The sequence below is a fragment of the Poecilia formosa genome, unplaced genomic scaffold (assembly GCF_000485575.1).
Source record: "Poecilia formosa unplaced genomic scaffold, Poecilia_formosa-5.1.2 Scaffold158, whole genome shotgun sequence".
Classification (NCBI taxonomy): Eukaryota; Metazoa; Chordata; class Actinopteri; order Cyprinodontiformes; family Poeciliidae; genus Poecilia; species Poecilia formosa.
This window is the reverse complement of record NW_006800097.1, coordinates 1484747-1504827: the sequence shown is the minus strand read 5'-3', so window position 1 is coordinate 1504827 and position 20081 is coordinate 1484747. Positions and strand designations below refer to the sequence as shown.

Sequence of the window (20081 nt, the reverse complement as noted above, 5' to 3'; positions counted from 1 at the left end):
AGTGATCACAGAACAACTACTGGGATTTTAATTTACTTGTAGCCTTCAACATATTCCTTTAGTTCTCAAATGATATTTTTAAGTCACATATGTAATATGTAATCATAATACATCCAGTAGGTGTTATAAAAATCAACTTAGGGAGAAAAATTCAGATAAGTGCAAACACAGAGAGAGTAGAAACTGATTGAAATCTTAGAACATAATCTTTATTTCACATATTTTCACATTATTTTAATTGACAAGCGTTCCTTTATTGTTTTAATTTTTTTTTATTTTCATTGCTCTTTCTTCTTTTTTTGACACAGCTATTCTATGGACAAACAAGGGACGGGGGAACCAAAAGGGTCAAAGGTTCTCGGGTTTTAAGGATTTTCTTTTTTCTTTCAGGACAGAAGCAGGACTTCAGGCATGAAGGACAAATAATCAGATTCACACAAGGTTGAGAAGAAAACCAGAACAGTTAAAACTGAGACACAGACACAACGAGAAGGAGAGTAAAATATAGAGAGAGGAAAAAGGGAGGAGGATAGAGCTGGGAAGAGTGCAGGTTCTTGAGTGTCCAGGTGAGAGAGAGACACAGCTGAGAGAGTGTGTGTGTGTGTGTTTTGGTGTTGGAGTGCTCTTTATTGTTTTATTGTTGCTTTCACTCAGTTCCTACATCTGCATCATCCTCGTTTGGTCTTAAAAGTTTGACTTTTTCATCTCTTTCAGTTGCGTGCTTCAGACTATATTATTCTACAGAATTTCTACTTTTTCATCTCTGGTTTTTTACAACAATAATTGTTATCTTTGCAGGCCTGCCTCCTGGGTGTACATGAACTATTCCTACAGTAACAGTGCATGTCTGGCTTATAGATTCTAGGGTTTTCTTTAAAGTATTCCCCTGCATGTGCATTTTCAGGTGTTGCGACTGTGTGCATGTGTGTCTGTGTGTCTACAAACGGCATCACCTCCCTTCTTTTAAGTCTAGTGCATAATTGATTCATTTCTTTTGCTTAGCTCTTTTGCAATTGTATTTTTCCTGAATTTGAGTGATCGTTCTTTGTACATGGCTCATTCCTTGTTAGTCGTTTGTGTCAGTTTGCGTGGGCATTTTGCGTGCGTTGAGTGTGTGAGTCATTCTCGTCTGTCAGCTGGTTTCACAGGACGCTTGGGTTCCTGAAGTTATGGCCGGCGAAGCGAGCCTGGTCGCCCAGCTCCTCCTCGATCCTGAAAAAAACAGAGGCACAAGTCTGTGTGTTACAATTTTTTTCTATTTTGATGAATGAAAGGGGTCTTTTATGCAAAATTCATATTTTGCATGTTTTTGTACTTCCATTTGGGTCTGTGCTGCTTCTAAAATCAACCACTGTCCTTAAAAAACCCTCCAATCCGACTTATGGCAATGAGTGAGTTCATGTTTTTTTTGGTGTCTGAAAAATGACCAGTTTCAAAAGACTTCTGAATGTTAAGTCACAATCAGTAGCCACTACCTGTCACCTAACAATCCAAGTGAAGCCCAACCTGTCACCTAGCAACCCAAGTGAAGCCCAGCCTGTCACCTTGTCATCTGATTTTACCGCATTATGCACTGTACAATGGCTGCTGGAAAACTCGAGTATTTTGAAACCATTTGCTACATTCTTCTTGGTTGTGCAGAAGGTTCTACTTTGCTTTTCAAAAAAGTGCTTTTAAATAATTGTGCACATGTTTGCAGCCATTTTCACATGCGTGTAAATGTTGAGTTGTGGGTCATGTCCAGCAACAGTTTATTTGGAGTTAAAGTGACAAGAGGCAGTAAAACAGCTCATTCTGAAAGGAGCTTAAAATAGGCAGAACTGAAAAGAATGAAATCTCATTATCCAAGAATGATTTTGTCTGTAAAATTTAATGAATATATTTTGTGTAGCCATAAGCTTATCCTAACCTTTCAAAAATATTCTGATATTTATATTTTTTAACTTCATTACCAATCAAAAACAGACAATTTAAATACCTGATGATAAGGAGACTGAGAGTTCATGTCATCAAACATACCTGAGAATCCCAAATTTTTCATTTGCCATCAAACAGGGTAAGACAGTAGAGGTAAACCAAACAGAGTGACAAGAGAATCAAAAAAAAAAAAAGATGCACCTTAGTTAAGAAAAGTCACAACAAGCTTCTGCAGTCAAAGTTCTGAGAATATCCTTATAATTTAAAGTTCAAGATGCCAAACAATCAAAAAAAATATCCACCATACACTGGGCATAAGTCACATAGTTCCATCTCTTGTTAACGCTTGAAAAACTGCAAGCATTTGTATTTTTGCTGATAAGTCAAAAAATGCTTTTTTCGGAATATCTTACAACCAACCTGTAAGTGTGTAAAAACTGCTGCTAGTTGCTATGGAGATTTTGTGACCCACAAAGATGAGCGTTTTATTGTTTCTTCCTTCACCTTACCAGCCCAGCGTTATCTGCCACATTTCCAGTCCCATAACTCCCATTTAGTAATTGCTCTTACTGTGAAAGTTGTCTTGTTTAGGAAACTTTATATTTATTTGTTGTAATTTCCTGGCTCATGATGATCAAGGCAGATCTTGGTTGCCTAAATGACATGCTCTCTTATTGTTGCAGTTATTTGGTGGAAGAAAAATAAATATTGTTTTTTTAACATTTCATGATATTGACATGAGTTTGATTTAGACAAGTCAAACTTTTCACCAGCGTTTTCTTGCTCAACTGCACAGATTAGCATTTCTACCTGGTTAATACCACTCTAAGTCTTTCCAGCCTCCACCTCTCCCATGTGCTTCCACAGCAACCCAATGAGATTAAATCGCTGAGCCGATCCCTCCTCCTCCTACTGTCCCTGCTCCTTCCAGCCGCTGACTGGTTCGGATGCATGGGGTGACACCAGCGATGCCGTCGACTGTCACGTCAATTAGCTCGGACTCTAAGTACTAAAATAGAGCAGGCACCTAAGGAGAAGTGGCTCTGCAGAGCTGCTGCTGTGCCTGATTTGATTTAGGCTGAAAGGTGACTTAGAACTGCAGGATTGCTGAAAAAAAGTTTAGGCATAATAGAATAAAAACTGAAAAATGTGTTGAAACTGATAGCTCTGCATATGGCAACTTTCCATACAATTAATCTATTTTCTCACCCATCTAGAATTATTATTTATATCTTTGTGGGTGAGGTTTGACATCTTCAAAGAAAAAAATTATTACATTTTGTTTCCCAATCAAGACACAAAAAATTTGACTTTTTCCAAGAAGGCCATTGGAGAACTGTTATTGTGTGACACTAAGTTCAGTCCCACTGTCAAAGAACATTGACACTAAATGATAACAGCTCAAATTATGGTCAGTAAAGCCTTATGGGACACCTAAAATGTGTGAATGGTAGAGTTGAGCCTCTGCAACCTACTGACCTCATGAGCTGGTTGTATTTAGCAAGTCGCTCAGATCTGCAAGGGGCGCCAGTCTTAATCTGCAATAGAGAAAGAAGTTCGGTAAGTTATGGACACACCAAAATAAGGTGTAAATAAAGCTGGATAAGACCAAATTAAACCTTTGGTGAGTCAGAGACGGAGATTTAAATGCACAGATTGAAAAAGCTGCAGTTTATCAAGTCACTGCACAAACCTGTCGATTTATTACTCTGCTTTGAGTTAGCCTAGCAGTGTGTTATTTTGTCAGATTTACACAAATACTTTGTTAGAGCAGAGAAGTCCTCACCTGTCCAGTACAGAGTCCTACCACCAGGTCGGCGATAAAGGTGTCCTCTGTCTCCCCTGAGCGATGGCTGACCATCACTCCCCAGCCATTGGCCTGAGCCAGCTTGCATCTGAAAGGAAGAGCCAATAGTTTACATCACAACCTAATTTTCATGGTAATAAATACTGTGGCATCTCAACATTTGAGCAGGTTGTGCTACTGCGCCCTGCAGCATGTCATTTACTCTCAAAGTAGTGTGCAGGTACTATTCAAACAAGGGAACATCAGGAGTTACTTGGGACATTTTAGTTAAAAAAAAAAAAAAAGAAAGAAACATGTTCTGTTTTGCGATCTTAAAAAGAAGCATGAACTTCTACAAAATAAAAAAGAGAGCTAAGAATAATTTAAGCATTCTTAACATATATTTTACTCCCTCGATATAAATTCTGCAGCATAGGTGCTAAAACCTATAGTGAAACTTTCTTAACTTTCTAAATATAAAGGAATTAAAAATCTGTTGACTTGTATTTCCTTTTCTAAAAGCAAACAAAACAACTCTTATATCAAAAAAGACTAAATCCAGTCTTCTATGTTATCCATGTATTCAATATGAAAATCTCTTAAATGTAAAAGTTTGCACTTGACACACATATATTATTTATATGACCCCTGACTTTAGTGCAATTGTTGTTTCACCGTTGAAATATTTCATTGCCTTCATGTAAAATAGTGAGAAATTCAAAGTCTTCAGCACACAAAATTCATCTTTTCTCTCCCCTCATAACTGCAGTATTGCATATATTACCCTCTTTAATTGGGCGAGTGCATTAATCACATTATGATTCATTTGTAGCCGCAGGTCATCTGACAAGTTAACAACATAAAAATTAAGACGTCCTCTGAAGCTCCAGGCTTCTCAGGATTTCCACTCTGCCAGCTGAGCCATTAAATATATCAGATTAATGATGCAGGGCGATTTTTTTAGGAGATGGAGCCAATACATCACTAATAGTGTCATTGGCTCTGTTTGTCATTTAATCTTCCTCACACCCTCTTCTCTCCTGCTGCTGGACTCAATGATTGATAGTTTCATAAGGCTGAGTGACGTTATGTCAGGCCTCAGATTAATGACACACACAGTCAGAGGAAGAGTGCATGCTACTGTTTGAAGGCGGTTAAAATGAAACAAAGAAAACATCAATCCCACCTTGAGGAATAATTTAAATGAGCAGAAAATAAATGCTTTAATTATGTTTGTGTTTCTGATTTCTCATTATTATCACAAGATTGGCACTGCTGACGGCGACCTGACTAACTGAGTATGTTTGCAGGACTGATTGATGAGACGACACAGAAACCTTTATGACTCAACAAGGACGGAGCCTCCATAAGGTGCTTCTGTTTGTTCCTTTTCATTTCACAGAAGAGTGAGTTCAGGTTGCATGTCTCAAGTCTATTTGCATAAATACTGCATAAAAGTATTCAAATTAAAAGGCAGATCTGGGATCTTTACGATTGCTCTGCAGCAATAAAATGTATATTTATGCTTGACTTTTTACACATTATTACCAACAGACCCACAAATTTGTCCAAATCTGTCTAGTACATTACTTGAAATCTAAATATTGGCTAATTATTGAGTCCTTGAAGCCTTACACAAACTAAAAAGTAACAAATACATACATAACCATGTCCTAATGCAGTGTTTTCCAACCCAGATCCTTAAGACGTAGTCCTGCATGTTTTTGATGTTTCTCTCCTTTTGCACACCTGATTCAGATAACTGCAGTTCAGCAAAAGCCTGCTAATTACCCATCAATTAAACTTGTTTATTTCATTAGAGCAGCTATGACAAGTGCAGCAAACCTGCAAGCATTCAATAAATCAATGGCTAAGAAACATCTGTTTTCATTCTGCACATAAAACAGAGTGTCATGATCTTTAGGTGTTTGGGTTTTGGTTTACATACACAACATGGTTTTATTCAGTTCATTCATGTGTGTTTTTTTTTTTTCTTTTTTGTGTTCTTCTGTCTGTGCATTTCGGCTTGTCCTCGTTTGTTCGTATTAGACTTTTTCCCTTTTGGTTTGTAGGTCCTTCTGTGTCTTGTTCAGCTCTAACTTGGAACAGCTGTTGCCAATCCCCCTGATTAAGCTCACCTGAATCCCATAAATCTCCACCATCACCTCAGTAGATAAGCTGACATGTTTTCATTGTTGGCTCCATCTGTTACATATTGTTGGTCCAGTCTTTGCTTTTATGCCCCCTTTTAAAAGCCGCAATATAAAAACACAAAAGTCTTACGAATTAAATACGGTAAATATTTGTAGATTCTGTTACTTTCCTACGAATTGAAGAAAAAGTTACTCTATGAAGAGATATTTCACCACTCTCCACAAAGAAAAACAACAAGAAAACAGTTAAATAATTTTTAAAAAGCAGACGTACGCCTGTATAGCTTCGGTGACGGAGCCGATCTGGTTGACTTTGAGCAGCAGGCAGTTGCAGGCTCGCTCCTCGGCAGCTTTCTCTATCCTTTTTGGGTTGGTCACAGTCAAGTCGTCTCCAACAACCTGAATCCCCACCTGGGCCGTCAGACGGGACCAGGCCTCCCAGTCATCCTGGTCAAACGGATCCTCGATGGAGACCACTGGGAGGAAACGGGGAGAGATGATTTAGTCTGTAAAGAAAACAAAAAAGGATTTTGTATTTTATTTATCAAACAGAAAGCGCTGCACCTGGGTAATTATTGACAAAGCTTTGGTAGATGTCAGCCAGCTCTTCTCCGCTGATGTGTCGGGATGAATCCGGAGGGGATTTGAAGTCCAGATCGTACTTCCCCTCACGGTAAAACTCAGAGGCAGCCACGTCCATCCCGACTACGACCTTATCGGTGAAGCCTGCTTTCTCAATGGCAGTCTGCAGCAAGTCCAGGGCTGAGAATCGAATGAGACATTATAAAAACATCAAGACACTAATGCTTAAAAGCAGAATGACCTTATTTTCAACTACATTTCCATCCTCACCTTCACTGTTCTCCAGGATGTTTGGAGCAAATCCCCCTTCATCTCCAACGTTAATAGCATCCTGGCCATATTTCTCATGAATCACGCCCTTCAGTGTGTGGTAGAGCTCGGATCCTATCCTCAGGGCCTCCCTGAAAACCAAACCACAGGAACAGGAAGATGAAAACATTCTGATAGACAACAAACCAAAATGGATGACAAAAAGCAAAGCGCATTTCTTACTTGAAAGACTCGGCCCCAACAGGCAGAACCATGAACTCCTGCATGGCAAGTTTGTTTCCTGCATGAGATCCTCCATTTATCACATTAAAGGCCTGACAGGACAAAAGACAAAATGGCTTTTAAAATCAAGTTAAATTAACATTTTAAGTTGAAATACTTTCATCCGACTGTTGTAGACACTGTATAGTGTGATTGAGACCTACAGGAACCGGCAGCACAAGCTCGGTGTTTCCAGCTAAGTCGGCTATGTGGCGGTACAAAGGGACGTCCTTCTCTGCTGCACCGGCTTTACAGATGGCGAGGGATACTCCCAAAATGGCATTGGCTCCAAACTTAGCTGTTTGACAAGCCAGGTGATTGGAAAAGACAGGAGTAAGTATCAAAACGTCTTGCAAAACTTTACTTTTGAAAGAATAACAATGTTAAGTTTACATCTTTTTACTTTTAATACGTCATATATTGTCAGATATTTCAGGCATAAGAACTTTTGCTAATTTATATTTTTAGGCTTTCATGTTGTTTTGACATTGGAACAGATTTTTGTTTTGGGGGAGCACAAAAGGTTTTATTTTTTAAAAATATGGCACAAAATGGAATATTTAGTATTGAGGATGTGAGTTAGCAGTTTAGATTAACAGCTGCTAACGGTTAAGTCAGCTACTAATGAGAAAATTAATTTTTATTTGTTATTATGTGTCTTTTATTATACAACTGTTCTGTAGAAGTTGACAAAACAAGGCTTGGGATTTAAACGTGAATTTTTTCTGAATAAAATTGATTTGGTTTAAAGTTTAAAAACTGAAAGTTAATGTCTATTCGCTGTTTCTATGAATCGTAACTGACTAACAAGACAATGGTGCCTGAATTTATATTTTAAAAAGCATAAATATGTTTGCTTACATTTTTGTAACTTAGGATATAATAAAGGCAAAGTAATCAGAAATATAATTATTTATCCGGTAAAGTTAGCTTTTGGTATTTATTGCTATCGTAGAACTTAAATAAGCTAAATCCTTCTCTGTCATTCTCTGCCAATTATTTCCCACTGATTAATTTTGTCAGGTTTATTGTACCTACTAATATTAATTTTTTCCTACAGCCCATTTTCATGGCTGTTGGCTGTGCTTCCAGAAATGATTACTTGTCCTGTTAGGAAGATGAAATTAATCCAGAGTGCATTTATTCATCAAACATGTGAGTTGGTGTTCTCCGAGCCAAAGCAATCTATTCTGTCTTGTTGCCGTCTGTATTTATGCAGCTTATTGCTCTGCAAAGGACTCTGTGACAAATGAGCCTTTGGTGCAAACAGTTTTTAAAATATGTGCGAGCTGCTGAACATGAGAGAGTTCCAGCTGGCTGGTACAAGCTGATGGTGTGGTATAAGTCATCCTGTCGTGTTTTGACTCACATTTGTTTTCTGTGCCATCCATTTCAATCATCGTGTTGTCCAACTGCTCCTGCTCCACCACACTGATGCCCTGCAGACAGCAAAGGAAACTTTGTCAACAAAACTGCATCTCAAAGTTATAGACTTTACAAGCCACTCCCTCTGCACAGTTGTTGCTTAAATTAGTTCAATTTTTTTTTAGGTAATTCAGAACTTTATGTGGGATTTAAACCGAAACCACTTTAATCTGTTAAAAATCACCTATTTGTTTTTTGTTTTTTGTTTTTTTATTACTTTTTATTCTTAACTTGGCTGAATTGTTAAACTTTTGACTTGTTTGTACTTTTCCCATATTGTAAATAATTCCAATACTGGACTGCATCCAAATGTGCATGAATTTGATATGTTTGTGTTTTGGCAAAAAATTGGAAGTAGTATTACGTTTTTAAGTTAATGCTATGTAAATGCATTAAATTTACTTCACTTAGTAATGAAGCAGGTTAAGAGCCTAAAACTTTGTAAGAATGAGGAAATAGAACAAGTTTTTATGTGAAGGAAATTATTCATTTTGCATTACTTCTGGTATCAAAAATGTACCGAAATCACAATTCCTCTAACTCTAATGATATCATTATCTTCAATTTTGCAGCACAGTTGCCATTCTTTACTGTCACTGTTCTCCATTCTTACTCTCTTCACTCAGTTCATCCAGTTGTCTCCAATGTAAGACCCATACATTTTCAATCATTACCTCCTCAAAAGTTTAAATGTTCTTCAAAGAGGAAATTATTACATTTCCAAAAACTATCTTTGACATACCCATAATTTCTAAGAAATGTGTCAGTTGCCTTCACATTGGATCATATGTTTCTACATTTGAACCTTGAGAGCTTTAGGTTCGCTGTGAATGAATATTATTTCTACTGAGTATAAAAATGTTTTGATGGCTTACAGAGGCTATGAGGGCTGGCGCCAGAGTATCATTGATGTGTCCAACTGCCTTCAAAACACCTACAGCACAAAATGGAGAAAAAAAGATTTTTACAGAATAATAATAAGGGAAAATCAAGAAATTAATGTTGGGATAAATAAAGTGGAACACAGACTCTTCACATCAGTTTAAAGCCAATTTTTGTGAGGAACCCAAAGCAGAAGAATCTTGAAATTATCTTGCTCAGTCAAACACAAAACAACGATTTTCTGAAGACAATTCAAACTGAAAAAGTGTCGTTTTGTTTGTTTGTTTTTTGTTGGTTTTTTTATATGATATGGACAAATACTACTTTTTATTTTCTAGTAAAGTCACTAGAACTAAATTTTTTAAATGATTGGAGACTTTATGGAGACTGTGGAAAGACAAAAGAAATGCATTTATAAAACTTCAATTAAAGAGTAGAATTAATTAAGCAATAATTTTCATTGTATGAAAGAAAATAACTTTGACTAAAACAATTATCACAATGCTCTATTTACATTAACATTAAATGCTAATATAGTTTTCTTCCAATGATGTAAAAACACAGAATTCAAAATTCCAACACATATGAGATACAAGGTCTCTGCTGAAGCTTTACGAATTTCTTAAATCTGAATGTTGAATTACTTTATGCAGCTCTAAGTTTTTGTTGACAGTAATTAAATATAGATGCCCAGCTGATTTGTCTTGTTACCTTTTCCCTTGAAACGGCTTTTATCGCCATCTCGGAGCTCCAGAGCCTCGTAGATCCCTGTGGAAGCCCCACTGGGCACTGCAGCCCTGAATAGACCTGAGAAACAGATGAAAAAATGCCTTTAAAATGATTAAATGTTATGGAAAATGCTCAAATCAATAGGCATATCAGACAGAAAATAAATATTCGGTACAGCCTCTCCTCTGAATACCCATAATCTTGAGAATGTCCTTGTATCTTTTCCCAAACTTCAAGCATTTATTGATATTTTATTTTAGTCACTTTGTCATAGTTGAATTGATTATGCTGTTGGCAACTAAATCAGATACATTATTTTCATTTTGTTTCTCAAAGTCAAAGAACCTTTTTCTGTGCGAAGATCCACTTCCACAGTGGGGTTTCCCCTGGAGTCCAGGATCTCCCTGGCAACGATGCTGACGATCGACATCCTGAGGGTCAAACAGAGCAAAAGAGACTGACTGGCGTTATCAGTCATAAACGGACTGTAACTCAAGGCAGTAAAAATTATTTCAAATGAATGCAAACAAGTAAAAACTGCAGCTGTAAAAGAAAGTTGTGGCATTTTGACCACATGCATGAGGCAGATCAGATACTGAAACATTAGTGTGATAAATCAAGAAAGACTGATCTTCTTTGTCAAGCTATGTTTTGAAGTTTGAGTAGAATTATCTATGTATTTATTTATTTAATATTTTGTTTCTGTAATAAGTCAACGGATTTGTTTTGTGTGTTGTTTGGGAAATGTAACAGATTACGACCATATGAATTTACAGCTTGCAGTTTTTTATTTAAAAGCAAATGAATTTGGTACATGAACTGAATGTCTGTGAGAATTCAATATAGCAATGTTCTACATTGAATCAATAATACATTTAACAGTAATTACAGTTAAAAATATGCATCATAAAAGCATCTAAATTGTTTTTAGTGATACGTTATCCTTATAATGGTCTGCATAATTTCAAGAAACACAGAACACGGCATACAGTATCTTTACGTTTATGCTGAACCTGTTTACTTCTTCAGCTTTTTGCATCCCAGGAGAGAGATCTTGGAAACTCTTGCAGCACAAATGCATTCTAGATGCATCATGTGGTGCCAGTCTACACCCTTGGAAAAACAGCTCAGCCACTAGAGCTTTCATCTAAATAGGTCACAGCATCAGTGCACATCTCTCTCAAAAATCCAACAAAATCTTCATGCAAGACTTGCAATATAGTGCAATGCAATACAATTTAAAGCCAGACCATTCATCAGTGTTTGCTGTTTATGCATATTTTATCCAAGACTTTTCTTGATTTAGATCTTTAATGCACTTAGCCAGTTCTGTTTGCAGCAGAAAAGGTTTATTTTTAGCAACGTGACAACAGAGCTCAGCATAGTAAATGAAAAAGATTTTACTGTAAATATTTTTCAGAAGAGAAGATAGTTTAAAAAATAGAAAGAAAAAGAAATCAAAGGACAAAACTTGATGTTAGCTAGCTAATGTAGCTTTCTTGGAGCGACAGGACAATGACAGAAAGTTGTGTCATTGAGTAGAATCCAAGATGGCTGTCTTGGATTGCACAAACTAGAGCAAGTTGCAGAAAACAGTGCAAGAAAAATTGTACAATCTACTTGTGCACATGTTGTTCTACCATTTGAATCCTTAAAATGAAGATAAATATTTCCCTATTGGCTCTGTTAGGAGCCAAAAGGGTGCCCTTCTAGGGTGCGACAGCATTACTAGATCAGAGCGCTAACTTCTGAGTCAAATCGAACATAACAGTTTGTTTTTTTTCTGTTGAGAGATGAGAGAGAACACTTGAGAAAATTGAAGAAGTTAGATTGACCTCCTAGCTGGCCTTTTCTTTCTCTGCTTTCGTCCAGAATCACTTCTTGTCACTTTACCTACAATTCTAACATTCACTTTAAAGTATAACATGAAAGGAGCAGCTTCTGTGTGACAGACTGAACTGCCTTACATATCAGGATTAAAAATGCATTAATTCTCTTTGATGATGCTTTTTAATTTTTTTGTACTGCCATGAAATTCTTAGCCTACAAAAACCTGCTACATTAATGGAACCTGTACCTTCAATGCCATTTCTCTTTGATTATCTGTGCTCTCCTCCGTGGGTGTTTGCCCATTGATATTCCAAACACGTAGAACTGTAACTGCGGCAATATGTCAAAAAAGTCCTTTTATGCTGCTCTTGTCCCTCTTTGCTGTATGAATACTTTATCGATCTGTGAGCTAAATTTGGCTGGTAGCTTGCAGAAGCCTGGCACCGAAGCTGTACTTTTCAATTGCACCGACAGAAAGATGGAGAATCAAAAACATGGTCCAATCCTTTTCTCTTTTCACTCATACGTCTTCTCATTTTGGCCAAACAATCAAATATTTGACCATAAAATATTCCTGACACTTTCCATGTGGTCAACTAAATATTTAAGTTTATCCTAAAAGTGTCCATTTGCTGGCTTGGGTTCTCTCTGGACATACTAGCTAATTTCCTTTCATCAAAATAAGTTTGGATCAAATGGCAGAAACTTGGACACGATGTAATGAGATGCAATTTTTTCATAACTGACAATTAAAAGCAAACTCCCGACCTTAACTCTTCAAATAGGACAAATATATGCTCAAAATAAACTCTAATTTGGTTCACATTATTAATATCTTAATGTAGCAATACGGAATCTTGCTTTAGTTTTCTTTAATCTTTTATGACTCAATATACTTTTATTTTTATGATCAAATAGGCAATTTTTAGAATACTTTTTGGATCACCTGAAAAATATTAAAGCATTTTTTTTAACTTGTACATTTTTGCATGAGCCAAATCTAGAATTTATGTTTTGAAGCACATTGTTATTTTCCTTAATCAGCTTAAATTCAAGCAAAAACTTCCTGATAATATTAAACTCTATTTAATGTGATTGTATTGCTCATTCCTACTTATTTCACATATAAAACCTTTCTCTGGTAACATTAATTTGTTCACCCTAACAAAGTGCCTCTTGCCCTCTCAACTATCCACTTTATTGAAGTCTTTAAAGCACTTAAATAAATTTAACTCCAGTTTTAAAATCTCTTCTAAAGCTTTCTGCTGACGGTTAAGTGCAGTCATGACAGCCTAAAAATTCTTTCTCATTCACCTACTGTAAGTCACAGCGCTTGAACAGGTCAGGGAAATGAGTGAAAAGTGTAAATGGTGCTCAGCTGAAGAAAAAGGCAGAGAAGGTGCCTTCAGAATCCGCTTGGTCAGGAGTGAAAGTAATTGATGTGTGGGTGGATTTTCTCTACAGGCAATCATTAATTTTATGGATACTGGTTCTCTGTTCGTTTTCGGTGATCCTCTGAGGCCCCACCCTGCCGTATTGCAGAGTCTTCCCAAACAGTTCCACCTAAGGGTGGAGCAGCACTGCATGAGATATCAACAAAGAGACTTTGCATTTCCTAATAAATGATCTGCTTGATTAATAACTTTCAGATGGCGATAAACACCAAAAAAACCAAAGGCTCAGCTGAACAACTTTCATATATTTAAATTGTGCAGAAATTGCTCATAAGTGTGTTTTCATCTTGTTTACTTACATTTATTACCTCTTCTTTTGCATGCAATTTAAGTATAACATGCATCTAAATGAAGTTTAAACTCTACGCTCTGAAGAATGCATAATTCCACTGGTACTGAGTCAGTCATGCATGCATTAACATCTCTGGCATCCTGCTGCAATTTGCACCATCTAATATACATGAACACATGTTCTCTCCTCCTAATCTGTCATAATTCTCAATGAGGTTATTGCCTAATCAATCTTATCTCAGTCTTTTTTCCATCCTTCTTTCTTTCTCCTTTTTTTCCACATCCCCCCTGTGTCTCTCACTCTTTGCTGTTTGTACACGTTGCTGTGTGTTACGTAAGCTCTACAGCAGCAGCAGCAGCAGCAGAGAGGGAGGGAGGACACTCACGAACGCATCAAACCACACCTAACAGAGACTGCAGTGCTCAGCAGAAAAGATACCAGCACTGATCGGATGGAGAAAAAAACTCCATGTAGCCCAACACAAGTGGGTGAAGCAGGGATGGAGTGATACGGAGGTGATTAGTTCAAATAAATAAGGGGAGGATAGGAATAGCAACAATATCTATCTGCAAGGAAGACTTAGTAAAAGAGGCAAAGATATTGTAGACGTGGTTAAAATAATACTACTAGTATCAAGTACAACAACAATAAAAAGAACAATGTAATTATGTTTCAATTGACAGCAAAGATGCAGGTAGTTCACACCAAACTCTGACCCCACCTCCTGAATTTCACTGTAAAAACAAAGATTTAAGATCTTCTTTTGATCTGTTACAGTCTGGTGTTTGCTTAAGCCTCTGTTTCAGACATCAGTCACCTCTGATGTCTGCAAGATATTTTTCGGCACACAAGTGCCACAAATAAGAGATTTCTTAATTTGTTTGACCAACTTTTTGAACCCCAAAGATGGTTTGGATTAAATCAGATTTTGACATAAGACTAAGATCCAATCTTGCAGTACAATCCAATCTGAACTGTATAACAGTACAGTCAAATTAGGTTGCTCATGTAATGTTGATACATAAAGGTACATCTAACGAAGCCCAGCCAATTGCATCAAGTGACCAACTTTGCAGCAATTGCTTGTTACCTCCGAGCAAGCAAGTGGCGACAACTCCGTTTTATTAACATTAAACAACCTCTAGACAAACCAGGCTCAGTACTGTGTGAGCATTCACCTGACATGAGCAACTGGCTGTTGAAATGATGAATGTGCTCAAGGATATTAATTAAATAATCATAATTTGTTAGATTTTACCAAATCTGTATCATAAGATGGTTTATTTTTTTGGTTCATTTCTAATAGAGTAATAATCTCCATTCATCTTTTTCCAAACATCTTTTATTTCACTTTAAAAGATAAAGTATTGTGCAGTATTGTTAAAAGCCAGCAAAGAAAATGATTGGGTATTTTGCTATGTATTTAAAAAGAGCGACAGGGTTCAGACATCTCAGCCCCACAGCTATTCAATTTATTCAAGTCTTTTAAGATGTTCAGATTAACAGCTGGTTAATATTAACTGGAACAATTTAATAAAGAGTAATGCAATAAAACACAAGTGGAGAATGCATGAAGACCATTTGATCAAATAAAACAAACGCAAAGCTGTGCTGAATTCTTGATTGGTTCACATTTTATTACATCACTTCCTACTTAAATGTTTTATGTTTTGTGGTTTCTTCCAGAAAAAATGCAGAACATCTAGCTTTTCAATTCAAAATAGTAATTAATCAATGTTGTACTTGTCAAGACCAGGAGCATGTGGGAAATGAGACAGCTAAAATAAAAAATTTGGATGCAGGGGATTAAAAAAATCAGCAGGAAATGAGTGCTGAAACATGGCTTTGTCAAAACGAAAGGAAGAGTTTCCCTGGGAATGGGAATGGCCAGCAGGAAGGAGAGAGGGAGGGAGGGAATGACGAAGGACAAAATAGAGAGGAAGAGGAAATGAGCCAGAGTGAGGCAGAAATGGAAGGATCACAAGAAGAACAAAGACATGGATAAATAATTAAATGACCATATATGGCTGGAGAAGAGTGGAGAGATGGAGGAATGTAGAGAGGGAGAGGAGAAGAAAATGGGCAACAGAACTGTGGCATATGGCACATGAACACACATGCACAAACACACAACTATGTACGTATATATATTGACATAAATAGATGTAAGGGGTTTTATTTATACTACTAAATACTATAATTAGTACTATTTCTATATCTGACTGTCACAAATGAAGATAAACATGAAGACTGGCTAAGGAAAATAATCATCTGTATTCATCGTTTTAAGACTTATTATGGTCACCAGAATGTCACTAATGATTCAATTAAACAATTTTTAACATGATTATTGTCCTAGCTGAGTAAATTAACATTAATCATAGGTTCTACTTTCTTACATGATTTCTACTTGATAAAATCTAAATTTAGAATATATTTTCTGTTCATTATTACTATTTAATGAAGCGGTTTTACACAGGCTGTGTTTTCCAGATGTGTCAATAACTATGAACAGGTCTCTACCTGCTTTTTACAAAACAGTTCGGTCATCAGCAGAAGGTAAAAATATAAATTTCTCTAACCCGATGCCAGTAATGCTTGTTTTCATCCAACAAATTTATGTCACTAAGGACTAATTTGTTGAAATAAAAAAAAACAGATGGTGCATCTCTGCAACCAGCTGCGATTTAGCTGTGGTAGAGAAGAGGCAAAGCCCAAATCATATCAGTAAACTAACTGCAGTCATGTGGAAATAACATAGAAGAACCAGAGAAACATGATAAAAATCTACAATTTTTCATGCTACATGACTGAAGAAACAGTTGTTTACTACGGTTAGCTATAATAGAGCTAAACTTTCCAGATGTCATCCAGATCAGTGTGCATTAGCTAAGCATTTTCAAAATGGTTTGTTTATTGAACAGCAGGCCATAATTTTGATGTATAACATTAGAAAAATGTACTGAACCCACAGACCATTGTTGACATAGTTTATATGTCTGACTGCCTTGAAAACAAGATCACACATTTTACTAGCTCCCAAGCTGGATCAAAGTAAAGGAATAGTTCACTGTTTTTTAAAACATCTGATCATGTCTGCTCAGATCTATAATCTACACAATGACCAAACTTGAAGAACAGATATTTCTGCACCAACCTGTGCTGATGTTTTCCCCCTTCTGATTACTGATGCTTTAAAATACGGTTTTGACTGAAACACTTTTCTGCATTTGTGAAATAAAAAATCAAATACATGCAGAGTCATATTTTTCTCAAACATATTCCTAGAGTACATATCTACATACTTTACAGGTAAAGTTACCAGATTCCCTATGATTCTGCTTTTTAAATTGTACTCTCAAAGGTAATATTAGTAAAACTAGTAGTACTTAAAATATTGTGTTATTTATTAAAATATAAAGCTATAAAAACAAACATAACCCAGTGTGAAAAAGATTCAAGTGTTTATAAGTAGCAACAAGGTTTTTTTCTTCTACTCTTCTTTTTAGCCACATAGGAGGATCTTAAAGGTATTGAATCCACAGCAAATTTACTGAGCTTTGACTAGGTCACTCAAAAATCTTAATTTTAATTAATATAGAGAAATTTTCCTTCAAGATTTTCTGCTCAAGAGCAACATTTATCATTAAATGGGCCCACTAGTGTTTCTCTAGCATTTAGTGTATATGTCTAGACATATTTTTCCTTATCACACTAAAAATATCGCAAGTTCACATTATAACCATCTAATGTTAATTTGTCTTTATGGGTTTGGCTACCTTTTCCAAAATCAGGCATGTTGTCATAAACATATTGACCAAGTAACTTTTGGTAGCTTTTCCTGAATCTATTGATGATCTTTAGGAAGTGTTTCAATACAACCAAGCATATTTCTCTGAGACTCAGACATGCCTATACTCTCATGTATTCCTGCCCCATCTTCAAACACAATTAGAAACCAGAGACCTGGGCATTATTGACTGCAGGATCCCATCTCATTCACACACACACACTGCAGGCAAGAATCACATGAGCAAACACCAGCCATTTTCCAAAAAGTCAGAGGATATTCAGGTCAGTCTTCCTGTGAGCTACATTACCACCTTCTAACACACACATACACACATGAATGCGTTAGTCCTCACACACTTTATTTCTGCTGCCACAACACTCATAAACAAATCATCCCTCTTCAACCACAAGGACACACATTAACACCAAAAAACTGCATACCACATAAACACACATACACACATTTCTGTGCGGCTTACATGAAAAGAGAACATCTGAACACACACTTGACAGCAAAATACATAGTAGCGCAAAAATGCACACACACTTATTGTTTTCTTCTACCTTTCTCTCCTATCAGACACATTCAAGCATACTGAGAGCTCAAACTGACACACAGACACACACTGTGCACATACGTGGAGGCTCACACATGTACACTCTCATGTCTCTCTCTGCACCCACAAAATTCACTTGACAGCCATTTTCCAAACATGCATGAAGCTGCAACACACACACAGACACGCAGTGACACCTCAAATATCTCACAACACACACACACGCATGCATTTCTTTGAATTATGTCTGCTTTACGCAGCATGAAGCCCACATCAAAACTAAAAAGGAATAAATAGCGATGGAGAATGACAAAACCCAATAGAGCAGAGGATGAGAAAAAAAAACAGCGAAAATCCTGCCTTTACCTGCCACCCGTGAGTGTGTGAGTGTGTGTGTGTGTTCTGCCTTGCACGGCAATGGAGAAAATACTGGAGAGGCTGAGCGATGAGAGAGAGAGAGAGAGAGAGAGAGGAGGAAAACAGGAGGGGAGGAGGAGGGGGTGAGATGTGTGACAGAGGGGGGGGAGGGGAGATGACTCAGAAGGGAGATGGAGAGAAGAAGATGAGTGTTAATTAAAAAAGGAGAAGATGGACCAAGGGTTTGGATGAAAGGATAAGGACAGGGTGCAGAGGCTCGATGTCCGACAGTGGTGGTAAAAATAGATGATGGGTGGACAGCTTCTTGTCTCCCAGTGTCTCAGTGTCTTTCTCTACTGCTGTAGTGGGGTTCAGTCTCTATGCATGCGGTTATATAATCCATCTTCTCCACCATGCTCAGACATGATGATCCTCTGTATGAATACGTTTCTGCTGCCCTGAGAATGAATTAGAGAAATTTTACTTCCTATTGTGAAGGTGAAGGTCAGAGTAAAGGTTGATTTTTCAGTGTCGCTGCATCAACTCCAAAATCATAAAAAACAACATCTCCTCTCCTTGTGTTGGTGGATGCGCAGCTGCAACCTTTTATTTATAAAACTAACCCATTTTTCATCCAGGTGGTCATAGTGTGAGAGCTCAAAAATATGGGAGAAACAAGATGCAAATATGCAAATTTTTTATCATTGTGATTTTAAGAGTGAATATATATGTCTTCCTCTTCTGGAATAAAATAATAAATACAGTTATTTTCATCACTGTATGGTTTTATTAAGCCATCCAGAAGTCTTACTTTGCGTTTCTCATAATTAGGTGAATGCTTCACAGTAATTTAATGTTTCTTTTGCAAAAAATATAATCCAGAACCCACTTTCAGTACTTTGCGTCTCTAAACTTAAATAACAGGTGGAAGGCTTGAACTACTGCATGTTAGATACAGCTACAATGCATATATTTACAAGTTATAAGTCTATGCAAAAAATAACATGTTTATTCATCTTTTAGTATTTGTTTTCATTCCTTTTTGATTATGAACCCAGAATAATCTCTAAGCTCATCTGAGAACATCCCAGGAAAAATACCTTCTTTCACTTTCATGCAACGCCGGCTTTCAAAGCCAGCCCAATGCGTTAGCAAACATAGCTCCTCCTAAAAATAAACTTCAGGCCAGATGGCAGCCTCCAGAAGTTGTGGACTCTATAAGGAATGTCTCAGTATTTAAATATGACTGAACTGTTTATGGATTTCAAACTTGAAATTGTTTAGAATAATAAAATGTAATATATATGGAAAGAACTGATCCGCATACACAGCTGCATACATATGAAACTCTGCACCAGACTTTTGGGAAGACCTTCATTTTGATGTGACACTGAGCTAAAATGACTGCCAGGCGACAAAACTCTGCATTACAAAAAACTGTTTATTAGTCAATAAATACCTAAACCTAACCCTACCCTATGTCAATAAAAGTCAAATAATGATCCCTAAAGTGCATTTGTGTTTGTTTCTTTGTTAGAAAGACTGCATCTTGGTAATAATTTAGAAATACTTTGCTTCAGACAGTGAAGTCTCAGTTATCGTCACTGTTGGACAAAAACTTTGTTTCTTCATTTAGTCAGTTTTGTTGTCTTGTGAAAATCAACTGTATCACTCTTCACATCTTTCTGTGGTTTCATTAACACATTTAACATGAAAAATATCAAAAAGAGCAGCTGGCTCTCAAATGGTATGAATGCTCATTTCACTTTCACTCACTCTTCACTTTATTAGAAA

At 36.7% G+C, this 20081-nt stretch overlaps 1 protein-coding gene across 1 annotated transcript; it reads right to left on the bottom strand.

Annotated features, from left to right (window-relative positions):
- Positions 1-265: 265 nt before the first annotated feature.
- LOC103146450 (gamma-enolase) lies at positions 266-18402 on the bottom strand. Its single transcript, XM_007564386.2, has 13 exons — positions 18297-18402; positions 10351-10436; positions 9988-10083; positions 9270-9328; positions 8339-8408; positions 7134-7267; positions 6931-7022; positions 6709-6839; positions 6421-6618; positions 6131-6332; positions 3704-3812; positions 3397-3455; positions 266-1212 (listed from the first exon to the last, which is right to left on the bottom strand). The coding sequence occupies exons 2-13, from the start codon at positions 10433-10435 to the stop codon at positions 1143-1145; spliced, it is 1305 nt and encodes a 434-aa protein (XP_007564448.1). The 5' UTR covers position 10436; positions 18297-18402; the 3' UTR covers positions 266-1142.
- Positions 18403-20081: the final 1679 nt, after the last annotated feature.

Coding starts and splice junctions, on each gene's coding strand:
- LOC103146450 (XM_007564386.2), bottom strand. CDS start 10,435: ATGTCGATCGTCAGCATCGTTGCCAGGGAGATCCTGGACTCCAGGGGA. Junction 9,329..9,987: donor AAGCCGTTTCAAGGGAAAAG/GTAACAAGACAA, acceptor TTTGTGCTGTAG/GTGTTTTGAAGGCAGTTGGA. Junction 1,213..3,396: donor AAATACAACCAGCTCATGAG/GTCAGTAGGTTG, acceptor TGTTTTTTTCAG/GATCGAGGAGGAGCTGGGCG.